At 42.6% G+C, this 26,677-nt stretch overlaps 1 protein-coding gene across 4 annotated transcripts; it reads left to right on the top strand.

Moving 5' to 3' along the window:
- The first annotated feature begins 4,312 nt into the window (after positions 1-4,312).
- On the top strand, positions 4,313-18,773 carry TRIM38 (tripartite motif containing 38). 4 transcript variants are annotated; one of them, XM_068558683.1, is made up of 8 exons: positions 4,313-4,650; positions 4,863-4,898; positions 6,316-6,861; positions 9,410-9,505; positions 11,269-11,499; positions 12,510-12,532; positions 12,628-12,740; positions 18,087-18,773. In XM_068558683.1, exons 3-8 carry the CDS (start codon positions 6,463-6,465, stop codon positions 18,608-18,610), a joined length of 1,386 nt encoding a protein of 461 aa, XP_068414784.1. In that variant the 5' UTR covers positions 4,313-4,650; positions 4,863-4,898; positions 6,316-6,462; the 3' UTR covers positions 18,611-18,773. The 4 variants fall into 4 exon arrangements, with proteins under 4 accessions (XP_068414784.1, XP_068414785.1, XP_068414782.1 ...); XM_068558684.1 differs by having other exon boundaries at positions 4,313-4,659; XM_068558681.1 differs by having other exon boundaries at positions 4,313-4,680.
- The last annotated feature ends 7,904 nt before the right edge of the window (positions 18,774-26,677 follow it).

Here is a 26,677-nt window from a genome sequence, read left to right as displayed (position 1 = left end):
TGTGTCTGGCTTCTTTCATTTAGTATGTTTTCAAGGTCCATCAGTGTTGGAACATGTATCAGTACTTCATTCTTTTTTATGGCTGAATAATATTCCACGGTATGGATTTAACACATTGTATGTGTCCATTGATCAGTAGATGGACATTTGGGTTGTTTCCACTTTGGGGGTACTGTGAATAATGCTACTATAAACAATCATGTACAAGTTTCTACATGAGTATGTTTTCAATTCTCTTAGGTATTTACATAGAAGTAGAATTGCTGGATCATATGATAACTCTATGTTTAACTTTTTAGAGAACTACCAAACTGTTTTCCAAAAACATTGCACCATTTTACATCCCCACAAGCAATGTATGGGGTTCCAATTTCTCCACTTGTTATTGTCTGGCTTTTTAAAATTATTATTATTATTATAGCTATCTTAGAGGATGTGAAGTGGTATCTCGTGGTTTCGTTTTGCATTTACATAATGACTAATGTTGTTGAATATCTTTTCAGGTGCTTATTGGGTACTTGTATGTCTTCTTTGGAATAATGTATACTTAGATCCTTTGCCCATTTTTAAGTTGGATTATTTATCTTTTTGTTATTGGGTTGTAGGAACTTTTTATATACAAGTTACAATTCTAGATACAAGTCCCTTGTCAGATATATAATTCACAAAAATTTTCTCCCATTCTGTGGGCTGTCATCTCATTTTCTTAATGGAGTCCTATGAAGCTCAAAAGTCTTTAATTTTGATGCTCTCCAACTCACCTATTTTTTCTTTTATTGCTTGTGTTTTTGGTGTCATCCAAAAAACCATTGCTAAGCTAAGATTACAAAGATTTGCCCCAAAGTTTTCTTCTCAGTGTTTTATGGAGTTTTAGTGCTTACACTTAGATCTTTGTTTCATTTTGAGTTAATTTTTGTATATGGTGTGAGGTAGGGCTCCAAATTCATTCTTTTGCATATGGATTATCCAGTTGTCCCACTATTGTTTGTTAATAAGATTATTCTTTGTACATTGAACTGTTTTGGCACTCTTGTTAAAATTAATTGACCATAAATGTATGGGTTTATTTCTAGACTCTTTACTAAATTTTATTGCTCTATAGGTTTATCCTTATGATAGTACCACATAGCCTTGATTATTGTAGTGTTATAGTAAGTTTTGAAATTGCAAACTGCGAGTCCTGCAACTTTGATCTTTTTAAAGACTGTTTTGGTTATTGTGGGCCTTTTGTATTTCCAGATGAATTTTAGGATAAGCTTGTCAATGTCTAAAAAAAATGCCAGCTGGAATTTTGATAGGCATGCACTGAGTCTGTAGAACAACTTGGGAAGTACTGCTAATTAACAATATGAAGCCTTCTAATCCATGAACATGCAATGTCTATTTATTTAGGTCAATTTAATTTCTTTCAATGATGTTTTGCAAATTTCAGTGTACAATTTTGTTTTGCTTTTGTTAATTTTATTCCTAAGTATTTTGTTATTTTTGTTGCTATTATAAATGATTATTTCCTTAATTTTATTTTCAGATTGTTCATTGCTAGTATATAGACATACAATGAAATTTTATATATTGATCTTGTATCCTGCAACCTTGCTGAACTCATTTATTAGATCTATATTTTTTGTATACGGACTCCTTAAGATTTTCTATATACAAAATTATGTTATTGGCAAATAGAGTATTTGTCTTCTTCCTTTTAAATCTGGATGCCTTTTATTTCCTTGAACCTTCAGTACAATGTTGAATAGAAATGGTAAGAGCACACATTCTTTTCTTGTTAGGTGTGCTATTACCAGCTCTTCCTAGGGCCAGTCAAGGAAAATGCTCCTCTTTAAGTCCCAGCTCACCTCAGAGCAGGCTTCAGTGAAACAGTCATCTATATCATGAGAGATATAGGTACAAACTATTTGCAAAGGATGCTAGACTTCTTTGGAGAAGTCTTTGTTATGCTCATCATTCTGAATAGCTCAGATAAGTCTTCTCTCAGGCTTCTTTTTTTTTAAACCTATAATCCTGTGTCCTCTCTTCTTACCTCTGGGTGTTGCTTCCTCTCTCCCCTTTGCTCATCTGAAAAGTTTGTCCTCAAGATCACTTTTGCAGTGTGCTCTTATCAAACCTCTGCTAAGCTCTCTTTCTCAGAAGCCTAGGTCTTCTCTTTCATTTTCATTTTCTTCCAGTTCAAATCATTAATATATCCTACAGGAGAGAGAAACAGCTCTCTAGAAAACCAGTAGCCATCATGGATTCTGGTATTTTCTGGCACTGTTCGCCATGTTAACTTGCCCATGACCTCCAACATGTACATACACACACTCTGCTCACACTTCACAGACACACCCCATCGCACATATCACACAAACACAAACCATGTATCACAGTCCACACCCAGCACACACCACCCCACATCCCACAACATACACTATACACACACACATACACATGCGTACCAGACACCATATCACACGAATCACACACATGCAAGCATGCATCACAGACTACATATAGCACAAACCATCACACATCTCACATATCACCCACGCCACACTACATACATTACACACATGTGTGCACACCTCCTATGATGTGTGTTTAGTGCAGCATAGAAAGTTACTCTCTTGTTTAACACATACCACTATGCCTGGAACCACTCTAGACACTCGAGATTCATCAATTAAAAACACAGACAAAACTCTCTACCTCTGTGGAATTTGCATTCTCATGCAGGAGGCAGACAATAAGCAAGATACATAAATAAAATATTCAGTAATAAGTGCCATGGGAACAAAAGAGAGCACTGTTAGAGGGCTTGGGAGTGGGGCAGGGGTGCAACTGTAAACTAGGTGGTTGGAGTAAGCCTGACTGAGAAGAGACACCTGAAGGAGTTGAGGGAAGGCACCCTAGGGATATCTAAGGGATGACTGTTCCCCACAGAAGGAACAGCCAGAGTCCAGGCCTTTTTAAGGAGACTCCAGTGACCCACTCCCCATTCTGGGTCTTCAGCTTCCTACAGCCCAGACTCGCAGGGTCAAGCCCAGCCTCACTTACTGGAGGGGATGCATCCCCCATGGGGCAGCTCCGATTGGTCTCTCCCTAGGCTCACCTTTGGAGAACAGATCTCTGAAGCCTCATCTGCATCCCTCTCCCCTTTAAGACCTGCAGCTCTCTGTGTGAACCTGTCCCTCCTTCATGCAACAAGAAACAGGTGCAAGATGGGGCAGCTCTCACAAGACAGTCCCCATCATGAGCTTGATGCTTTTGTCTTGCTTTTGTTGCCTGTAGTGGCAGTCTGTTTTCTTTTGGGCATTCACTAGCTTCCTTTTCCTGATCCTTTGACAGGACAGATTTGGAGTGAGCTGTGCCTACGTCCAGAGTCACAGCCACAACAATGAAAGTCGTGGGAATCTGTAAGGAGTCATCATTGGATCAGGGATACAGGGGCTCGTTCTTTCTCTTCTGTCTGTGTGCTGGTTGCCTCAGGAGTAGATCTGTCCTGTACTGTGTGCAGGGCCTGCTACCACAGGACATGCCTGAGCACGATGATTCAGTCACCTGGTGGCAAAATGGCAGAAGGCCCTGTGGGCACCCAGGAGGATGCAGTGCTGAAGAGAGACTCCTGTTTGGGTGGGAAGAGAAGAGCCTGTTTCACAATTTTGCCTCCAGCCTGAGCTGCTGGACCAGCAGGACTGTGGCTGCACCCAACTCCCCCCAGGCTCCATCTGTGGGTCCGCTGCCCTGAGCACGGGCTTCCACGAGCTTTCAGGGTCAGCAGCTGACCTGCCAGGCCAGGGGCCCAGAGTTTACCCCAGGCAGCTCTCAGAAGCCAAATTTAACTTCCCCTGCCTGTGTCCTCAGCCTTCCTTACTGGCTCCTTTGGGCCACTGCATATATTTATTTCCTAAGCAAACACTTATTGTGCACTTATCATAAATACCTCTTACACCTAAGGCTATAAATGTGGCAGTGTCTTATTTATTTTTTGCCCATTAAATAATAACTCTAACTCTGGGCCATTAGTGGCTCCCGTTTGCTGGCCTTGGTGCCTGACTCCGATAAGTATTTGATAAGTATTTGAATCTTGCGGAGGGATACCGAGGAGGAAAATGAGACACAGCATCAGGACAGAAAAGAATGGGAGAACGGCTTGAGCAAATTCTCTGATACCGATGAGCCCTATTATTGTACCGCCCCTTTTTTCATCATACTCTTCAGAGCAGTTATAAAACAATCAGCGACTAAAAATAGTAAAGCATAACATCAGCCAGAAAGGCTTATAAATCCCAAGGGGGTTGGTGGCAAAAGTAGAAAGATCTCACGTCAGAGTCTGTGAACTCTGCAGACTTCCTGCTTTTAGATCCTCTGTGCTGGGGTCACAAAAGATTTTACTGAATTATTAACTTGTTCCTTCCTTTTATTGCTGTAAAAGAAAAATATTTTTCCTACTGTCTCCCCTCCCTTTCAGGACAAGCTGAGTGTAAAAGCTACGGGCAATTTCACGAGCTTCCTCCCCGGATCTACAGGGCGCCACCTCCCACAGCAGTTTCACTTCTGAGTTTAGACCAGTCTGAGTTAACTTCCTCACCCAGATCTCAGGAACCGGCAGCGACCAGCGACGGAGGGAGCTAGCAGTGCATATGTGCTCGCTGCATGGTGAAGGGAGTGAGAAGGGTCCAGGCCCAGGTTTTTTCGGTGGAGGGAAAGGAGACGTGTGTGTGTGTGTGTGTGTGTGTGTGTGTATGTGTGTGTGTGGTGGGCGGCACGGGGAAGGGAGTTTGTTTCCTGATAACAGCTGCTGGAACTCTGAAAATGGTTAGGACTTTGCTTCATAGCTCTCACACCCTGTCTGCTTTCTCTTTCGCCAGACTCCATGTCAGATCTCCGAAGATCCAGGATGTGAGGTGAGTGAAGGCCCAGGACAGGAACCGTGGGGCCTCAGAGGAGGGGAGGTCCTTCTCCCTGGGAGCAAAGCACCCCTGGCAGAGTGGAGCCTAGTGTATCTCTTGGGGGAGATAACCTGCCAAAGAATAGAAGTGTCCGGAAGAAATTCTCTACGGATCCAAGAGACTGGTCCTGTTTATTAGAGGGACATAGCCTATCCAGTAACTTTAGTTGAATCCCTGCTTTTATTCTGCCACTGTCAGTTCAAAGGAAAGGCCACTCTCTTCCTCCAGCCTCTGCTGCCCTCCCTGACAAACTCCCAGGAATGGGGAAGCAGGGAGCAGGGCTAGGTTCACGAAGCAGCCGGAGCAGTGGCTGAAGGGACCGAGTCCTTTGTTCCTAGTCACTCCTCCTTTGTCTATTGGTTGTCAGGTCCTCGCTGGTGGACACTAGGTGTCCAGCACCCAGGATCCTACAGAAGCCCCACCTTCCCCATCTGCTTCCCACCTCCCCACATCCTGGGTTCTGCCAACCCCCTGTGTTCCAGTCACCCTGAACTTCTACTGAGAGAAAAGTCCTGGCCTGAAAAGATAGATAGTCACCTCCCTAGCTCTCCAGGAGCTCTGCACCCCAGGACCAACCTCTTCTCTTCCCAGTTCTCTTTCCAATTCTCTTTTCCTCAGGTCAGGGAGGGCAAAAAAAAACTTGTTGGTTTTTCTGGTTGTCTTTTTTACTTTCATTATCATACTGGTTGGGTCTCCACTGGGGACTTTATTAACCTGGTGTCTTTTGTTCTTTGTGGGGTGGGAGTGAGGGTTTAATTAGAGTCAAATTTAGGGAATTCCTGGCGGTCCAGTGGTTAGGACTCCTCGCTTTCCCTTCCAAGGGCTCGGGTTCAATCCCTGGTCGGGGAACTAAGATCCCACTAGCTGAGAGGCACGGCCAAAACAAACAAACAAGCAACAACAAAAAATTAGAATCAAATGTGATTGTCTCAATGAAATCCTTCATAGACCACCCAGTTACCTGGGCTACCTGGATGTAAGTGTTACTAGCAGTTACAAAGAAATAACTCTGGTACTAATTATTCTTAATATTCATTAGAGCAGTAAAGAGTTTGACAATCCCTCACTGAGTTCTCTCTCTTACTGCAACTTTGCTGAAGAAGTCTGCCTCATTTCTCTATCTCTCTCAGTGCTTGGTCCAAGAAAACTTTTCACAGTAAAGGAATGTCCTCTATCTGGGCTTTCGTGTAGCCACCAATCACCGGCACCTATTAAGCACTGAAATGTGGCTAGTGGGTGTGAGAAATGGAATTTTAAATTCTATTTAATTGTTATTAATTCAAAGTGGCCACATGTAACAGTCACTACCATATTCCACAGCAGAGCTACATTTGATGCATCTTCTATATTCCAATCTATTTCTTCTTGCTAGAGAGAAGACCACGTGACCTGTGGAGGCCAGTGGCAGCCAGTGCATCGGAAAGAGCCTCAGACAAGGTGAAGTTCCATCACTGTGGGAAAGTTCTATCTGCTTCATCTCTGCCTCTGGATCCAATATTAGAGATTTTCAGGAAAAGCCATGGCCTCAACCCCAATCACCAAGAAGATGAGGGAGGAAGCCACCTGTTCCATCTGTCTGCAACTGATGACCGAGCCAATGAGCATCAGCTGTGGCCACAGCTACTGCCACTGGTGCATCATGAGCTTCTGTGAGATGCAACCATGGCTGGAGTTGTTCTCCTGTCCCCAGTGTCGGGTGCCATTTAAAATGGCGAGCCTCCGGCCCAACAAGCAGCTGGGAAACCTCATTGAAGCCATCAAGGAGATGGACCAGGAAATGTCATGTGAGGAACATGGAGAGAAGCTCCATCTGTTCTGTGAAGACGAGGGCCAGCTCATCTGCTGGCGCTGTGATCGAGGACTGCAGCACAAAGGGCACCACACAGCTCTGGTGGAAGATGCATGCCAAGGTTACAAGGTGAGTGGTGGGCCGGAGGTCCTTGGCGAATACCCGGCCTCATGTTGCCCCCTAAGACCTGAGATTATTTAGCCTGAAGCCCAAGATTAGGATCCTGAAATACAGCTTTCATCATGTCATTCTTCTGAAAAGTAGTTTATGATGGGTCCTCACTGAATCAAGACCTGACGGTCACTCTTGTCCCTATCCACTCTTGCTCTGATGAACTCCTCCCTGCTCTAGAATGCCATGTGCTCCAATGCACACCTGCATGTTTTATTGCCTCACTGTGTGTGTAATTTGAGAAACCACAATGTGCAAGTCCATGGGATAGAGTCTGAAAACACAGGGGATGAAGACACACCCCCTTTTAGGTATCCTACAGTCTAGTAGCGCAGACAAACCAGCAAAAAGGCTGCCTGGAGTCCCCTGATTTGGATGGTGGAGAGGAGCACCAAGGGGTGTGGAGTGGTAACTGAGGAATCTACCCAAAAGTGACTCTTGAAGAACACATAAAAATTAACCAGATATAGAAGGATGGAGAAGAGAGAGGGCATTCCAGACCTAGGGGCCCACATGTGCAAAGGCACAGCCATGAGAGCGTACCTGACTCGCTGTGACCAGGCCAGAGGGTGTGTGCGGGGAAGGCAGGTGATGTCATGGGAAAGGAAGTCAGGGCCCAGAACTTGGTATCCGCTCGGAGTCTAAGCCCTAGCCCAGAGTAGTCCTGGCCACGGGGGGATTTTCATTTGCACAGTGAAGGATCAGGTTGACATTGAAAAGAACATTCTGGTACAGATACAATGAAAGGAATACCAAAGAGTAAAATTCAGATTACTCCTATAAGAAGGGGGAAAGGGAGCAGTTCCAAGCAAGATTCAGGAAGGGGAATGAGTGGAAGGGTTTGGAAGTGATTGGTCATGGAGTATGAAATGGAGGGAGAGGTTTTGGGCAACTCCTGTTTATCACTTAAGAGCATATAAAGGAAGGCTGACCTTTGCTACTGTGGAACGAAGGAGGGGACATGGTCCTGCTGCCTTATTCCTTCTCTGCCCTGGCTAGATTTGAGAAAATTGTTGCCCCCAGTGTGAGCTCCTTGTTCCCTCCCCTATGACGTGGAGGTGGTCTTCTATTAAGGTTCTGGGTCCTTCATCAGGACACGTCAATACTGACCACCACTTGGCACATGGCAGCTCTTCCTTAAACTCCATGGAGCAGCTAATTACTGTAATGGGGATATTCCCATTGGAATTATTTTCCCACCAAGTAGTAAAAGGAGCAGCACGGGGTGATGGTTCTAAGCCTTGAGAGTCAGACTGCTTAGTTTGAAATCTTAGTTCTGCTACTTATTAGATGGGTGACTTTGAGCAAAGTTATTTAATGTCTTCATGCCTTGGTTTCCCCAACTATCAATGGGGATAACAGTAGTTCCCTTCCTCTCCAACATACATGCTCAGGAGGTTGTTATAAGCTTTCGGGACATTAATACATGTAAAGCTTAGAATAGCACTTGGCACATAGTGAGGGCAATACAGTCTTTTGCTAACAAGTTCTATAGAACCCTTTCTCGAGAGCACGTGAGAATTGAGTATACTTATTGGCTTTAGGACAAGAGCCGATTCTTTTTCTTTTTAAATCAAGATAAAATTTCTCTTTTTTCTAATTAATTAATTAATTAATTTGGCTGTGTCGGGTCTCAGTTTCGGCGTGCAGGCTCTAGAGTGCACAGGCTTAGTTGCTTAGTTGCCCCGCGGCATGTGGGATCTTAGTTTCCCAACCAGGAATCAAACCTGTGTCCCCTGCATTAGAAGGCAGATTCTTAACCACTGGACCACCAGGGAAGTCCCAAGAGCCAGTTCTTTTAGTGTTGATCACAAGTAGCAATTTGGTTTAGCTTAAACTTGCTTTCCATGAAAATGTGAGAAACTATTTTGAAAAATAACCTAAAAGCTTGATATGGATACTAAATCATTTTTAAAGGGCTTCATGATACCATTCTTCAAAAGGTCTCAGAGCTCCCCTCCTCCATTAACTGTTTCTAATAACTTCAGCTGGCATCTTGGTCTGTCTTTCCTTCCTGACTCACCATAATACATACAAAGTTCCATGTGTGCCAAACACTCTGGTATTGGTTCTGTTTGGGTCAGCACATTACTTCATAAAATCTTTTTAGGTGATTATTATCTTGTTTTATGTGTAGAATTTCCCTGGCAAGACTGTTAGTGGTGCATATAGCTCAGGCTCAGGGTCAGCAGATGAGCTGGAATCACAGCCCAACCACCCACCAGTTACAGCATCTTGAGCAAGTTATTTATCCCCTTTCTAAGCTTCAGTTTCTGCGGCACAGAAATGATGTTAAAAATCCTACTAACTGCTCAGTGTTGCCAAGGGAATCAAATATGTTACTGCCTATACAGCCTTCAGCATGCTTCCTGGCAAAGTGTAAGGACTCAATACATATTCAATAGTCATGCTATTCTAATAGTCTTGGAGGGCTGGGATGCTCCTTAGGTGCCTAATGAAGAATTGTTGAATTGAAAAGACTTTGTTCACCCAATTTTTCCTTCAGGAAAAGCTCCAGGAAGCTGTGACAAAATTGAGGCAACTGGAAGAGGAATGTATGAACTTGAAGGTGTTCACGGCAAAGCAAATAACCGAATGGAATGTAAGAGTTTGGGTTTACTGATCTCAAGCTAGTTTCCATCCTAGAGCTTAGGTACAGGGGACGATTGAGCAAAGCATAGTGATGGCTTATTCTCACTAAACGAGACCAAACAGATAAAACCCAAAGAAGAAAACACATTTGTTTTTATGTCTCTCATTGTCTAATATCTATGAGCATTTATCTCCAACCCCTTCAACCTTTCAGTAGTAACCGGCTAGGATTCCGAAACCTCAGTTAGGAGAAGCAGAACTGGTGTGCCCATTTATCTAGAGCCATTCTTGACTGGGTTTCAGTTCTTAATATCTCAAAGTACCTTCTGGATTTGAAGGCCTTATTAACCTTATTGCTTTGGCACGTGTACCACAGTGCAGGGTATGGCTTTCAGCCTTACAGGTTCAGAAGCCACCCTTTGTGAGCACTAAGAAAACAGAATCACTCCAGGTTGAGGTTCGTATTACTCAAGCTCATTAGACTGAAGAAGGAAATCTATCTGATTTATAAGGAGGACCAGAGTGCTCCAAGAACCTACACACTTGGCACTGTAGCCTCTAGGGTCTGAAAGACTGTTTCCGTGGCTGACCAGCTTCCCCATGATCAGAGATGCATTCCTTTATGGAACTATTTATGTAATTAATCAGCTTACAGTCAAATCCCACAGGCCAGTGAGCCATTTTGCCTCTTTCAGAGGTCTCTTCCAACCTTCCAACCTCTGCCCAATCCTTTGTGTACAGTTGTTAAACGAACTCTCAGAGGACACTCTTGCTTCCCTCATTTCTGGGATCTTGGGCAATGGGGAGGATCTTGATTATAACTAATACATATGGAAACCCTGTCAATGACCCTCTACCACAACATCACAGTCATCAAAATACTGCATGAATTGAAAAAGCACTCATGGAAATTGCAATTCTTATCTCCCCAAATGAAAGCTGAGTCTGACAAGCTGTACCATTTGGTTTCTTATACATAAGGATGAGTAGGCGGACCTGAGTTGGTGGATGACTATTTCATAGTTAACTATGACAAATGCCTGATACCCAGACCACCCGCTGCTGAGAATCATGGACTCTCCTAATAGCCTGGTTGTCTTAAAGTCCAGTCTTGGTGATGTTCATTACAAGCTTTTGCTTCAAGAAATTCCCTCAGACTCAGAGCTACTTTCTTATATCCTGAATAAAAACTCATTTTTATCTTTGTAACTGATAAAGTTTTTAACCTTGGCCCTAGTCCCATGATTAAATTATCTAGCACTCCTGCACCTTGGCTGAAGAAGGAAATTAATAAGGTGATAACCTCTCCCACATCTGAGTACCTGCCTTTCGGGCATGACTCTGCAGCGGGCAATTTGCGACGTTCTTCCAGCTTGAATGATTCATGGGAAAATAATGTTATGGTAGCTGAGCAAACTTTCTTTTGTGTATGTATGTGTTAAAATATGCATAATGAAATTTACTGTTTAACTAGTTTTATGTGCACAGTTCTTCCTCGTAACTCCTGGTAACCACTATTCTACTTTCTGTCTCTATGAATTTGACTATTCTAGATACCTCATATAAGTGGAATCATAAAATATTTGTTCTTTTTTTTTCTGGCTTATTTCACTTAGCATAATGCCTTCAAGATTCATCCATGTTTTAGCATGTATCAGAATTTCATTCATTTTTAAGGCTGAATAGTATTCCACTATATCTATATACTGCATTTTGTTTATCAGTTCATCCATCAATGGACATTTGGTTTGTTTCCACCTTTCTTGACTCTAGGAGAAGACAGAAGTTCAGAAACAAAAAATCCAGTCTGACTTTAAGAATCTCCAGAGCTTCCTTCATGAGGAAAAGAAGTCTTACCTATGGAAACTGGAGAAAGAAAAAGAGCAGACTCTGAGGAGACTGAGGGACAATGAGGTCAAGCTTGAACAGAAGAGCCATGAACTCGAGAGCTACATCCTGGAACTAGAGCATAAATGTCAGGGCTCAGCCCAAAATTTGCTGCAGGTAAGGCCATGCACTTGGAGAAGGGAAGGAAGGTATCTGTTCCTGAGCTTTTAGGAGGAGAATGGTGAGGAAGCATGGGAAGCTGGGCGAGGCCTGTCTGTTTCACTCAAAAATGGCACATTAGTGTAGGGAATTTAAAGTAATGTTTCTTTTGGATACACATCAATATTTGCAAGATGGCCTTCACTAGTCTATAGTGCGGCTTTAGGTGAATCAGAAAAAATATGGATATGGTGGGCTCCTTGGCCAAATGGAACCATGGGATAACTTTTGCTACCATTTGCCTCTGTCCCATGTTCACAAAACTCTGACTGTCAAACTGTCTCCTGAAATACTCCTCCAGATGACTGGTGGTGACAAAGTGGGGCAGCCAAAAGAAGGTTATGAGTGATAACCTTCTCCCTGATTTGCTTGTAGAGCCCTCCAGAGCTCTTTTGGGGCCTTCCTTCAGCTGCATAATGGATCCAGCCCATTAAGACAAACTACGACTGGAGCTGTTTTTTCTATTCCCCACTAATAGAAATGGAGGTCACACTGTAGCCTGAGAATGTAGCATGACTGCCCCACCACCATGTGATACCTGCTGCTGCCATCTTAATGGCCCAGTCACAGGGGCTATGCATGGATTCACCACTACGGACCTTTGCAATGAATGGTCTCTACTGTGGGCTCACTCTGAAGGAAATTAGGTCACTGAAAGCAAGTCTTTCCAGAGGGAGCATGGGCAAAGCTCTTGGCCCTCTATCGTAAGCAGCCCGCAGGTAGATGTGATTGCAGACACTGCAGCTCTCCACAGACCACAGCAAGGAAGATAACAGATAAACATTCTGATATGCTGAATATCCCAGGGGGCCGGGATGGAAATCATTCTATCTGGGTATCCATCAATATCTAAGGCCAGGGTTACTCTCTTTAACTCTTTGTAAGGAGTGTTTATAGAGAATAGCCCCACATGCCAAGTCCCATGAAATGCTGATGTTCCCACACTTATATTTTGTCTTTCTCCATAGGACGTGAAAGATACTTTGAGCAGGTGAGTCCTGTACAAATGCAGGAGGGAAGGGGTGTAGGTATATAGAGCTGAATGGAATTTACCACTGAAGAATTCTTGGTCTCTGCTTATTCTAGGAGTTGGGCTGTGAAGCTAGAACAACCAGAGGCCCTCTCTTTGGACCTTCATACTGTGTGCAATGTTTCTGAGCTTTACTTTGATGTGAAGAAAGTGTTAAGGAGCTACCAAGGTAGGTGAAGAAGCCCTAAATGCTACGGACAGAAGGGACCTTAAGTGGTAACCAAGTTCACCACCTATCCCTGGGCAGGCTCACAGCCAGAGGGGTCATTCAGATATTTTCAGTTGAGCTGTCACCCTCTCCCTTGTTAGTTTGCTCCAGTGCTTAGACAGGGACATGGCGTACTGGTTATCTGTGCAGACCCTTCAAATTCCTGCTCTCTCACTTATCAGCTATGTCATTCCAGGCAAATAACCTCCTCAGTTTCCCCATCTGAAAAATGAAAATATTAACAACTCCCACTTCATTGGGTTGTCGGGAAAATTAAATATGTCAACATGTGTAAAGTGCTTAGCAGTGTCTGGGACATAGTGTTTATTGTTAATATTTTGGTCAATTCTCAGAGCAATGCAAGAAAGGTAGGTGAGTATTATGACTGTGGTCCAAATGTTTTAGGGCCTTGGCCCAGATAACACAGATGGTAAATGTTAGAACCACGACAAAAACCAAGTTTTACCAATTCCAAAGCCTGAGCTTCCTGCTCCTTTGATTCTCTTCATCAGTGCTTGCTATATTTCCACCATCCCTTATCCACAACTACAAGATTCCAAAAGTTCTGAAAACTGACAATTTTTTCATAACTTGTTTGGCTGCAAAATTGGACCTAACCTAAAATGATTTGGTGGCTGTATTAATTATCTATTGCTGCAGACAAATTTAGTGGTTTAAAGGAACACACATATATTATCTCACAGGTTTTGTGAGATAAAGCTGGGCACAGCTTAGTTGGGTCCTTTGCTTAGGGTCTTACAAGGCTGCAATTAAGGTGTTAGCCTGGGGTCTTCCCTGGTGGCGCAGTGGTTGAGAATCTGCCTGCTAATGCAGGGGACACGGGTTCGAGCCCTGGTCTGGGAAGATCCCACATGCCGCAGAGCAGCTAGGCCCGTGAGCCACAATTACCGAGCCTGCGCGTCTGGAGCCTGTGCTCCACAACAAGAGAGGCTGCGATAGTGAGAGGCCTGCGCACCGCGGTGAAGAGTGGCCCCCACTTGCCACAACTAGAGAAAGCCCTCGCACAGAAACGAAGACCCAACACAGCCATAAATAAATAATAAAATAAGGTGTTAGCTTGGATGTGTTCTTACCTGGAAGTTAGACTGGGGAAGAATCCTCTCCCAAGCTCACTCAGGTTGTTGGCAGAATTTATTTCTTTATGGTTATGGGACTTAAGGCCCTGGCTTCTTGCTGGCTGTTGGCCAGAGGTTGCCCTCAGCTTCTAGAAGCGAGCCATCAGCTGCTTGCACATGGGCCTCCCAACATGGCCAATTATTTCTTCAAAGTAAGCTCAGGAGAGAGTCCCTAGAGCAAGTCTGCCAGAAAGATGGAGGCTTATAAAATGAAATATAGTCACAGGAGTCACATCCTATCATTTTTGTCATATTCTATTGGTCAGAAGCAATTCACAGGTCCTGCCCACACTCAAAGGAAAGGAACTGCATAAGGGTATGAACACCAAGAGGCAGGATCACGGAAGGCTACCCTTGTGTCTGAGTGACACGGTGGCCAAACCTGAACTGCACTGATATGAGATTATTTAAAGTCTTTATTTATCCCGCTTAGTTTGAATTTATGTTTTACTGCAGAAATATTGATGCATTAGATTACAAGACAATGCCTTAGACCCTTCCAGGGGTGGGCACATAATTTAGAGCATCTGTATTGTTTGCCTTTATAACATGAAAAATATTCTGAATTTCAAAACTCATTTGGCCCCAGGGGTTTCAGATAAGGATTATGAACCTGTATTCAGTTTCCCCTCAAGTTAACAAGAACAAACAACAATAACAACTACCAAAAAATAGCAACTCTGTATTTGATCCTATACAGATGCAAGGAAGGACTTTATATTGATTATGTCCAGATTTAACTGAGTTGATTTTTCTACTCTTATCTTTCACAGAAGGCATTACAACATGGTTCAAGTCAATCTGTTTCTAAAATGAGCTCATCTTTTAACTAGATAATTCTTCTTTTTGAAACCCTCATTATTAAAGCTTTTCTTATTAAAAAAGTAATATAAATAAATTGTAATCAGTCAAACAGTATAGAGAGATATGAAAAAAAAAGTTCAAGGTTTCTCTTACCCTTCTGCAGGTAACAAGACCTAGGTCTTTCTCTATGTTTTTACAAACATTTAATACATAGATCATCTCTTCCTATTCACCCATTGCTTTTTAAAGCTGTCTAATATTCCATAGTACATCATAACTATATGTAACCATATTCCTACTGATGGAGCTTCAGGCTGCTTTCAGCACTTGGGTATTATAACATTTGCACCAATAACTTTCTAGTCCATACAATCTTATATCCTGGTGCTTTCATTCCTGTAGGGTGTATACCTAAAGCTGGGATTGTTGTTAATCTTAACACATGTTACCAGATTACTTGTTCCAACGTAGCAACATGCACTCTCTCACCAGCACCAAGAAAAACGATTCACATATACTGAACACTCTTTCTGTGACAGATGAGAAGAGCTTCACGTGTGTTATCTCGTTTTACACCACAAGCCTCTCTGTAGGAAGCATTTTTTACTTTATAGATAAGGAAACCAAAACACAGAGAGGTTACGTGACTGTTGTAAATTCCCACAACCAGCAGGTGGTAACTCAGGTAGTATCTCTCTAGAACTCACTCTCTTAATCACTCTGCAATGTGGCAAAAAATGAAAATGATGTATTTTTTAATTCATTGTCTTGTGGAGTGGACACTGAAGGTATGTGTAGTTGGTTTTTGTTTGTTTGTTGCTATTACACACAATACTACTGTGAACTTTCTTGTCCATGCTTTCTTGTGTCCTGTGAATGGTTTCCTCTGGGGATATACCTTGAATTAAAAATGCTGCTGTGTAATGGGATATGATGTACTTTATATATGCTATCACTGGTTAATTTCCTAAAACACTCTGGTGTTTTTATGGAATAAATCTTTCATAATTTGGCACGTAAAAAAAAAAAGAAAAAAGAAAAAGAAAAAAAAATGCTGCTGTGTAGGGATGCACATCTAATTTTACTAGATACTACAGATCTTGAAATTGTATCACTTTATACCCTACCAGCAACATAAGAGATCCCACTGTTTCTCATCTCCCTGACTCTCTGCTTATAATTTTTGGCCATGTGATGGATTTGAAACGGTACCTAATTGTGGACTTAATTTGAGTTTCTCCAGTGTCACTAGTGAGGTTGAGCTTCTTTCAGTAAGTCCATTAGCCCTTCAGGCTTCTTCTGTGTTTTAAGAACTTTTCTTTTGGTTTCTTTTCCTTATTGATTTATGGGAGCTTATTATAGCCAATATCTTCTGTTATGTGTATGGCATTTTACATTTTCATCCTATCTTTTGATGTATAGAGATTCAAACTTAGAGTAGACACATTTGTCTTCAAGGTCTATGACTTTTGTTTCCAAAGAGCTCAGGCATCAACCATCTTTCTAGTGGTATTACCAACCTGTAAACATTTTAATTTCTCAGTTTTCCTGGATCATTCAGGGAATATTAATGAAGCCCAAAACTTTTGTGAGTCAGGCTCATGATAAGGACTGACTGAAGAGTGTTTAATAAAGGGATTATTTACAAAGACGAGGATTTGGGTGATCATCAAGGAACAGTGAAGCAAACCAGGGCTAGGAATAGGTAGGGAGTCATCACCTCCCCAAGGCTTCGGTAACAGATGGAGGGAGCTATAACCAGAGGCAGAGGAATGCAGACCCTCCAAATCATAGCTAGTGGGGAGGGACTTGGGGTACTAAATACTTCTAACTCTATTTCTTTTTGCCCTGTGGTCTCCTCTAGTGCTTCTCATTGGCTTAACCAAATAGCAGTCTGAGGGAAGGGAACCTGGTTGATGTGTCCATAGGGGTTAGCCTTCCTGGACACAGAGCAGGCTGGAGAAAGGTGGGGAGTGATCTGTAGGGGCAAGTGGAGAACATCCAGCAGTGGAAGTGTTTCCTAATACTTGATTTCCCGTATTGCCACAGCCCAAATGATCAGTGTTTAACCCAGTAACACAGTGATTTGCTAACTCTCTTGCTGGACCACCCCATTACCACCTTTCATTTTTAAAATTGCATTGCTGGCCAATATCACACTTTATTATACTTTTTTATGTCTTACTTGAGTCTAGTCAGATATTTTTCATGTATATTGGTCTCTGGTGTGTTACTTTATACTAATCCCTATAGAGCATTACCTGAAGCAAGAAAGAAGAGCTTACACTTAAAAGTCAGGGGACTAGGTGTGTGTCCTGAAGCCTGGGTAAAATTTTGGGTTTTCCAATAACAAGCTATGACATTAGTTGTGTCATTTTCCTTCTCTGATCCTCAGTGTTAATGGTAATTTAGTAGAGATGATGAAGGGCTCATTTCTGCTCCAATATTCCATGATTCCTAGAAGTCCTACAAGGGAGAGGAAGGGCTTTGGAGAGGACCATAACCACGTTAACTCTGGTTAGTTCTGCTCCTTGGCTTCTCTGAGTGACTAAGATGGTGATGATGTTGAAGATGATGATGATGATATCATTATTATTACTACCATTTACAGGGCACTTACTATATACCAGGAATTTTACTAAGCACTAAGCATACATTAGCTCCTTCAATCCTCCCCACCATGCTTGGTGACAGATACAATGATTTCCACTTTATATTTAACAGAACTGAGGCTCAGAGAATGATTTGCCTAAGTTCACAACAGCTAGTAAGAAACAATGCGGTACATATATACAGTGGAATATTACTCAGCCATAAAAAAGAACGAAATGATGCCATTTGTGGCAACGTGGATAGACCTAGAGATTGTCATACTGAGTGAAGTAAGTCAGACAGAGAAAGACAAATATCATATAATATCCCTTATATGTGGAATCTAAAAAAAATGGTACAAATGAACCTATTTACATAATAGAAATAGAGTCACAGGCATAGAAAACAAACTTATGGTTACCAGCGGGGCAAGTGGGGGGAGGGATAAATTGGGAGATTGGGATTGACATATTTTCACTACTATATAAAAAATAGATAACTAATAAGGACCTACTGTATAGCACAGGGAACTCTACTCAATACTCTGTAATGGCCTATATGGGAAAAGAATCTTAAAAAGAGTGGTTATATGTATATGTATAACAGATTCACTTTGCTGTACACCTGAAACTAACACAACATTGTAAAGCAACTATACTCCAATAAAAATAAAAATAAAAAAAGAAACAATGCTTGGATTTGAATGCAGGCTGGTTTTATTTAAAATAAACTGTGCTTTCAGCTACAAAAATCATGTCCTTTTTTCTCCCCCCAGTCAGCGTGACTCTGGATCCAGATACAGCTTATTACGAACTAATTCTGTCTGAGGATCGGAGACAAGTGACTCGTGGATGCCCCCAAGAGAATCTTAATACTTCTTCTAGGAGATTTAGTGCCTTACCCTGTATCCTGGGCTGTGAAGGCTTCACCTCAGGAAAACATTACTTTGAAGTGGATGTGGGAGAAGGGACTGGGTGGGATTTAGGAGTCTGTATGGAAAATGTGCAGAGGGACACTGTCATGGTGCAGACGCCTCAGTCTGGATTCTGGGCCATCAGATTGTGCAAAAAGAAAGGCTATGTAGCGCTTACCTCTCCCCTAACTTCCCTTCAGCTGAGGGAGCAGCCCCTGGTTGTGGGGATTTTTCTGGACTTTGAGGCTGGAGTTGTATCCTTTTACAACATGACCACTGGTTCCCACATCTTCACCTTCCCAAAGGCCTCCTTCTTTGACACTCTCCGGCCCTATTTCCAGGTCTATCAATATTCTCCTTTGTTCCTGCCTCCCCCAGATGAGTAAGGGAAGGAGCAAAGTCTCCTCCTGGATTTAACTAGCATAGAGAGTATAATCTGAATCCCATGAGGACAGAAATGTGGTCTCTTTTCTTCGCTGCTATTTCCTTGTACCTAAAACAGTGCTGGGTTTTTAGTGTATACTTAATAAATCTGCCTTGAATAAATGACTATAATGACTGTAAAAATACCCCAAGTGGTCAGCCTGAGCTGGGGAAAAGCAAGATAATAGTGATGATTATGCTTTGTCCTCTCCATCCCTCTTCAATGGGTTCAGAGTTTCTTGAGTGACCAGGAGGGTGACTCAGAGACCAGGAGGTCTGACTTCTCCCAGTTTGTTTGGTGCCATTTAAACTCATAGATGGGGGATGAGGAAAAGCTTCAATTGTCTCTGTCAACTGCAGAAAAGAGCAGGAAAATCAAAAATGCAATGACTCATCTAACCACTGACATGATTAATAATCTGAGCCATAGTAAGCCATTAATAATCTGAGCCATCAATAATCTGATGTAGTAAGTTTGGATGGCTACCAGACCTGATGAGATCTGCTTGAGCAATAACCACCCTCCTACCCCCATCTCAGAAGCCAGTTGCAAGTCCAGGTTGTCACCTGTGCTTCTGACTGACTGGCTGTACATTGGAGGTTCCCATGATCCCCTCTTTGGGTTTGATCATTTGTTAGAATAGCTCACAGAACTCTGAGAAACACTTTGTTTACTGGTCTCTTATATAATAAAAGATATGATAAAGGATACAAATAAACAACCAAATGAAAAGATACATAGGATGAGGTCCAGAAAGGTCCCTAGCACAGGAGCTTCTGTCCCCATGGAGTTGGAGTACATCACCCTTCCAGCACGTGGATGTGTTCGCCAACTCTGAAGCTCTCCAAACCCTGTACTTTGAGGATTTTTATGGCGGCTTCATCATGTGGGCATGATCAACCATCAATTTAATTTCCAGCCCCTCCTCCATTCCCGAAGGCTAGGGAGTGAGGCTGAAAGTTCCAAGCAACTAATCATGGCCTGGTTCTTCTGGTGATCAGCCCCCATCCTGATCTATCCAGGAGCCCACCAAGAGTTGCCTCATTAGAGCAAGAGACATTCCTATCACCTAGGAAGTTCCAAGGGATTTAGGAGCTCTGTACTAGGAACCAAGGGAAGAGGCCAATGTGCGTGTGTGTGTGTGTGTATGTATTCATGTATATGTGTGTGTATATATATATATATATATATATATACATATATATATATACACACACATACATATGTTTTATTATTATCTCACAACATGTTAATAAACTTACTGTTTTTCTCTTGTTAGTCTAATTTACAGGTTCCTAGTTGGAGAACCTAAGATGGGTAGAGGAAAATGATTGTTTCCTCCCCTATACAAGCAACCCCAATGTTATTTGTTCTCTGTCCCCATAGTCCAAGCACACGTACCCACTCTGGAGCCTCAGACCCACTGGATAACTGAGAGACCCCGCCTTCGTGCAGGATAAATGAAGGCACCATCTGGATATTGCTAAGTTCATCTCTACCTCTAGGTGCCCTGCAGTCCTGTCTTATCCAAGTATAGTCCTGTCCAGTGAGGGGTGGCCTCGTTAAAACGGTGGCAGGGCCTAGAATGCTTTGCTCAGAGAAAATTCTATGTCCTTAAACACTTAAATTGCTGACCAAGAAAAAATAATGATAACCATTCAACTAAAGAAAAAAAATTTTTTAATTAACAAAATAAATCTTTGGAAACCATAGGATAATAAAGATAAAATTACAAGTTGATTGTGGTGCAGGCAAGTTATAGAAAGAAAAATAAGTCCTACTTGTCCTTATGGGTTAAAAGTTCTACTGTATTAGATAAACCATTGGCTGCTCTAATAAAGATTTTTTAAAAAGGAGAATACGGAAAAAATGGAAACATGAAAAAGCATATACTGGAGATAATTTTGAGAACAATTTGAAGAATTATGTGCATATAAAACTGAAAATCTTGACTAAGTGACTTTTTAAAAAAGAAACTAAAAGACCTAACTGACCGAAGAGGGGGAAAGAAAATCTAAACAGACTAATACGTAGAAGTGAAATTCAGAAAGTTACAGAATTCCAATTAAATAAGGGAAAAAAAGCAAAACAAATAAAGAGCAGATGGATTTATGACTGCATTTTTTTTTAAGGATAGCAACTCATTGTACCACTGAAGACTCAATTAAGTTCTATAGAATAGAAAACCCAAAAGGATAGTGGCTGAAACAAGTTCATGTCTCTCTCATGTAAAGTCAGTCCAGATGGGGAAGTGCAGGAAATCCAGAAAGTCCAGGGCTGGTATGGCAACTCCACAAAATCGCCAAGCCTTCCAGCAACCCTCCCACCATCCCTAGGATCCAAGACAGCTTCTAAAGCTCCAGGCATCACACCTTCATTCCAAGAGGTAAGATGGAGAAAGAGATACAGAAGTTGAGCAAAGGGCATGTATCCAAGAGCTATCTTTTACTACCTACCCTACAACCTTCTGCTTGCATCCCATTAGCCAGAACTTAGTCCAAAGCCACCTTCCGCCTTGGTGAGGCAGTACATGAACTCGGGCAGCTTAGCTCTACGTTGTTAGGATTCTGAGCAAGATTCATCAGAGAGCTACAGGGAGTGCGGCTCCCACACCCACCCAGCCCAATGTCTCACGTGTCCAGTCTGGAAAGCCCTCAGCATCTGGTACATATTTAGCCAGGAAACAAAAGAAGAGGGCCCTCTGGTGCCCCTTCCTCATACCTTTTTGACACCCCCTCCCCCTGTAATTGCATGAAGGGTCAGGTATGTGTAGTGTACGTGGTGCTGCGGCAGAGGACCAGAGACACAGACAGGCAGGGAACAGCAGGAATGACAGACAGGATAGCAACTGAGGGAGGCAGAGGAACATAAACAGTCCAACTGACACAGAAAGAGTCTGTTCTCAGGTAAAGTCCAAACTCCTCATAACGTCCTAGAAGGCAAATTCTGGCCCTGCAGACCTTGCCTTCCTGGATTAATAATCTGTTCTTCCCACGTCTCATTTTCCATATACAGTGGCCTTCTCTTCGGTCCTAGACAATGCCAAGGTCATTCTGGTCTAAGAGCCTTTGAGCATAATGTGTTCTAGGTTCAGAGTAGTCTTTCCCAGCTTTTTTCTGAAGTTGGGTGAGCTCATTTGGACCACCAGCTTGGCAGACAGGAAGTGTTAGGGAATTAACATCCCAGGAGTAAAACTTCAACTGAAGAGGGAATGGTGTGGATGGATAAAGCTTCAACCAGATGAGCTTCAGACCAACAATTCTGAGACCCCATCTACACAGTGCCTCAGAGGACATCCAGGGAAATGAAAGCAAGTGCTCAAAGTGGGAACCAGGTCAGGAATGCACCTGTGACTGCCTTTTCCACCTTCCCTGTGCCAGCACCCTGCATTCTGGGGTCATATCTTAGTTACCACCTTCACCGACAACCAGATCTGAGCTCAACTTTTCAGAGACAGCAACCACTGCTACCTCCCCCACTCTTGTCTGCTTTCTATATATAAATATATGTATAGAAAGATATAGATATTAAATGATTAAATTAACAGATATTTATTATGGAATACTGTAAAATACAATAAATTATACTCTCAGTTCTAAGGAATGAACCCTCCTACTGTGGTGGTAAATCACCTTCCCCATACATATATTTGGTCTTGCATGTTTTTCTCAGTGTGAGCGTTCCCCCATGGCATTAAACTTGCTAATATGTGGTTTTAAATGACTGTAGTGATCTAATAGCACATACGCTCAGGTTGTTTCTTGCAATTATAACTTATGTTCAAATGAACATCATTGTATGTAAGTAGGTTTTCACTTCTCTTGTTTTCCTCAGGGTGGGTTTTTGAAAGAAAGTTTCCAAGTCATAGTATATGAACATTTATTTAAAATACTATTGATATATTCTTATCTCCCTCTTTCCCTTTCCCCCACTTCCCCTACCCACCTCTTCTGTTTCCATAACTCTCACTGTCATCAGCCAACCCCTCCAGGAGCTGGGAACCTGGAGGGGCTTTGATAATGTGGAAAACTATGGGCTGGTGAATCAGATGGGAGAATCTTTCCAAGGAGATGGGAATGGAGAATGCTAAAGTTTGCAGGTGAAAACATCACTGGAGCCTAGACCACTTCATTAATCCCCACTTCTGTTTCCTAACGTAGGAAAGGGAGGGATATAAAAATGAAAAACAAAAAAAAGGAGGGGGAGGGAAGAGAACAAGGAGCTGGATGCATCTGGGATTTGCTGCAGAAGCATGGTTGCTTCTCCTGAAGGACAGGCAAAGCTGTCACTGTCCTAGAAGACTAACTCATGGCCATTCACTAAGCACGTGCCAATTTTTGATGAGTATCAAACCACCCCAAAACTTATTTGCTTAAAACTACTACCATTTATTCACTTACAATTCTGTAGGTCAGCTGGTGGTTCTTGTAGTCAGGGTTGAATTCTGCTGGTTCTTCTCCTGTGCCTCTATCAACTGGAGAGTCAGCTGGCATTGGGTAATATAGGATGGCCTCACCTGCAAGTCTGGCAGTTGGTAGGCTGTTGACTGGGTGCTTCATTCTCCAGCAGACGAGCTCAGTCTCTTTCATAACATAGGTGTTTCAGGCCTGTGGGAGAACCAAGACGGGGACAAGCTGCAATGTGCCAGGCTCTTTTCAAGCATCTGCTCAGGTCACATTTGTTAAATCACTTGGCCAAGCCCAGATTCAATGGACAGAGATATAAACTCCACCTCTTGATGAGAGGAGCTACAATGTCACATTGTAACGAGCAATAGGATGAGATAAATTCAGGACGATTTTTGCAATCTATCATAAGAAATTTGCTGCATACAGTCTCAAAATCTAAATTAAGGAGGGACAGAGATGCAGACATTCTGAGTCCCTAGTCCTCCATAGATTCAGCACCAGTTTCTCCCCAAAGACAAGGTCGATTAGAGCTCTCAGCGCCATCAATAATTGCACTTTCTTCATCCACACAAACAGCCTCAGTGCCTGGGATTCTGTGAGAATGGCTCCTCATATCCTCCTCTCTCAGCCTTGCCTCTCACGCCCACTCACACCAACAGCCTCAAGTGGAGTCTGTGCACCGGTTCTCTGGGACTCGCAGGGAGGGAACAGCGTTATCAGGCAGCTGGGATTGGAAATGCAGGAAGCTCTGCACATAGGCTCTTCACCCCAAAAAAGTCCCTTCTTCACCAGGAATAAGGAAGACAGCGATCGTTGTTCAAGAAGGTGCTTGATTAGCATGTTAATTAGCTTGTGGCCAAGAGACTATGCTAATCTCCTTGAGTTTATCCTGATGCCCCTGGACAAGTAAGAATGATCCAATCTGTCATATTCCAGGAACTGGGTGTCCGCTCATCACTCCAATTCATGGGCAGGGCCTCCAGTCTTCAGAGCTCCTTCTCTTTCCCACATCTTGTATCTCCGCCATCAGTCTCCCTGTGTCTCTTTTCTCTAGGTTCTCTGAGGATGGGACTGGTGTTTTTCCTTTTTTCAATCTTGATGCCACTCCTGAGTTCCTGTTTTAGTTCTCTGGACATCCTGTGATCCATTAAAGGTATTAGGTAAAGTTTAAAAATAAAAATTTCCACCTTTCTATGGTCCAGCCAGATCTATGTCCAATTTCTGATTTTACTTACAAGTGGACAAGTGACACCACCCCTCTGTGCCTCCATCCGCTTCCTCAAGTGTAATAGTGGGGCAATAATCCCAGTTTGTAATGAGAAGTGCTCAGGCACAAAGCACTCGGTATACAACACAATAAACAGGATTTTTGTTAATTTATATAATGATTGCAAAGCACTTTTATATTTCTGACCTGCTGAAGATGAATTCTTGGGCCACCATCACTTAATCTTTGTGGAATCCTGGGTAATTCAATTCTTTCTCTGGGCCTACCATTACTCCAGAAAAATATTAACTCAGTTTTAGAGATCGACGAAGAAACAACATTCACTACTGTGAGGGGCTCCGCCCAGATCAGTGGTTCTCAACCCTTGAAGCAAATTCCGGTACCTAGAGAGCTTTTAAATAACTTACTGAAGACTGGCCTGCTCCAGACAAATTAAAAAGGGATGTGGACGTGAGAGAGGGGAGCTCAGGCAGAGGACTGACATCCTGCGGTTCTGTAGGTGACGCTGAAGGGTCTTCTCCCCGGGGGGTGTCGCCAGGTGTCACTTCTTTGGCCTTACCCAGGCCCACCACACCCCAGACGAGCCACAAGATAACTTCAGCACCTCCCCCCCTCCACGGGGCACTCTCACTTCTCTCCAGATGCGGGTCCTGGGGGCGTTCAAGGTCCCACCCCCACTCGGGCCACGTGTGTCCCCCCAGCTAAAGCAGGGTGGGCGGGCGGCAGGACCCCTGGGGACTGCCCTTGGGCTGCGGCCTCCCTTCCACATTGGCGGGCGGGTGGCAGGTGGGACGGGCGGCCGGGCGGCCGCAGGATGGAGTCGAGGCCTCCGCGCGTTCCGCGAACTGGCCGGAGCTGGTCTACGAGGAATTGCCAATCAGAGAGGCCCTTTCTATTCAACCGTGGACTCATTTTAACTGAATTACATTTGCAACCACCCTATTTCCAAATAAGGTTACATTCTGAAGCAATGGGGGTTATGATTTAAACATAACTTTCGGGGGAAGGGGGGGTGGGTGGGACATAATTCAACCTACACATTGTCTAGGCTTGCATACTTGGACTTTGCCCTCTCTCTGAAGAGTCAACAAATAAGTGAATGAGCCTTTAAAAAACAGAAACATACAGAAGTGTGGCAGAGAGTGTCTGTTTACCAAACCTACATCGTCTTCCTAGGCACTGGAATGAGAATATTTCACCTACTTCCTTACATACTCCCTTTGTAGTTAGCAGTTCCCATGTGGAAAGGGAAGCATCGTGACCCTCCAGAGAGTTTAGAGGAAGAAGTGATAAATTAGTTCAAAGAGAGCACCTACAAATTATAAAACGTACTCCCCTTTCTTCTCACTTTTTTGCATTGACCATGGCTCAGTATAGATTTGACGTAAAAGCGTACTACCCTTAAGGTATTATTGGCCTTTAATAGCTGGTAAGGAGATGCTGTGGGGTGGAGTTCAGAGAGCACGTTAGTTCCTACAGAATTTTCCCTGGCAGAAACAAAAACTAAATGACTTCCAAGGCTTTTCTAGCTCTAAGAATTCCACAGTTCTTTGAAAAGCTGGAATTGTCCTACAATTGCCCTATAATTGAAAAATAAGAACAGGAAGAGTGGATGATCTTATTCATATTTTATAAAGGATCATCAATTCTCAATTAAAACAATGTGGTATTAGTGCTTAACAGAAAGACTGACACAACAGAATAGAAAGTCTAGAAATAGACAAGTAATACAGGAATTTTGTATCCAATAAAGAAAGCATTTCTAATCACTAGGAGTAAAGATGGACTTTTTTAATAGTGCTGAGACAACTAGATAGCCATTTGTAAAACACCAGAAGGAACTTCAAGTAGATCAAAGATTGAAACATAAAAGCGAAACAAAACAAAAAGCCAGAAGTACTTAAAGAAAATATAGGCGAATTCCTTTGATTCTTGAAGTGGGAAAGATGTTTCTAAATATTACTCAAAATCCAAAAGCCATGAAAGAAAATATTGGTAAATTCAATTATGTAAAAATAAAAAGGCTGCATAACAAATTTTATCATAATCAAAGTTAAACGACAAATGACTATCTGAAAAAAATATTTTGCAACTCTTATTATGAAGGGCTAATCTCACTAATATATAGAGAGCTTCTGAAACCAGAATAAACCGTTGTTCCTTTACACAATGAATATCATGTACCCATGGAAAGAAAAAGGAAGACCTCTGTTTCCTGTTGTAGGCACAGCTCCAGGACATACTGCTAAGCGAACAATGGTAGAGAACATGTATATATTATCCTATGAAAGGGTGAGAAGGAAGAGTATATATATTTTTCATTTCTATTTGCATAAAGAAATAGTGGAAGGGGAACTGTGTCGTCAGGGACAGTGGTGTGGAACTTGACTTC

Source organism: Eschrichtius robustus, chromosome 12, assembly GCF_028021215.1.
Source record: "Eschrichtius robustus isolate mEscRob2 chromosome 12, mEscRob2.pri, whole genome shotgun sequence".
Classification (NCBI taxonomy): domain Eukaryota; kingdom Metazoa; phylum Chordata; class Mammalia; order Artiodactyla; family Eschrichtiidae; genus Eschrichtius; species Eschrichtius robustus.
The sequence above is the reverse complement of the archived record's forward strand: the minus strand, read 5'-3'. Positions and strand labels throughout refer to the sequence as shown.

Excerpts from the sequence above, each read along its gene's own strand:
- TRIM38 (XM_068558683.1), top strand. The coding sequence starts at position 6,463 with ATGGCCTCAACCCCAATCACCAAGAAGATGAGGGAGGAAGCCACCTGT. Across the intron at positions 6,862-9,409 it reads ATGCATGCCAAGGTTACAAG|GAAAAGCTCCAGGAAGCTGT; the intron begins GTGAGTGGTGGG and ends TTTTTCCTTCAG. Across the intron at positions 11,500-12,509 it reads CAGCCCAAAATTTGCTGCAG|GACGTGAAAGATACTTTGAG; the intron begins GTAAGGCCATGC and ends CTTTCTCCATAG.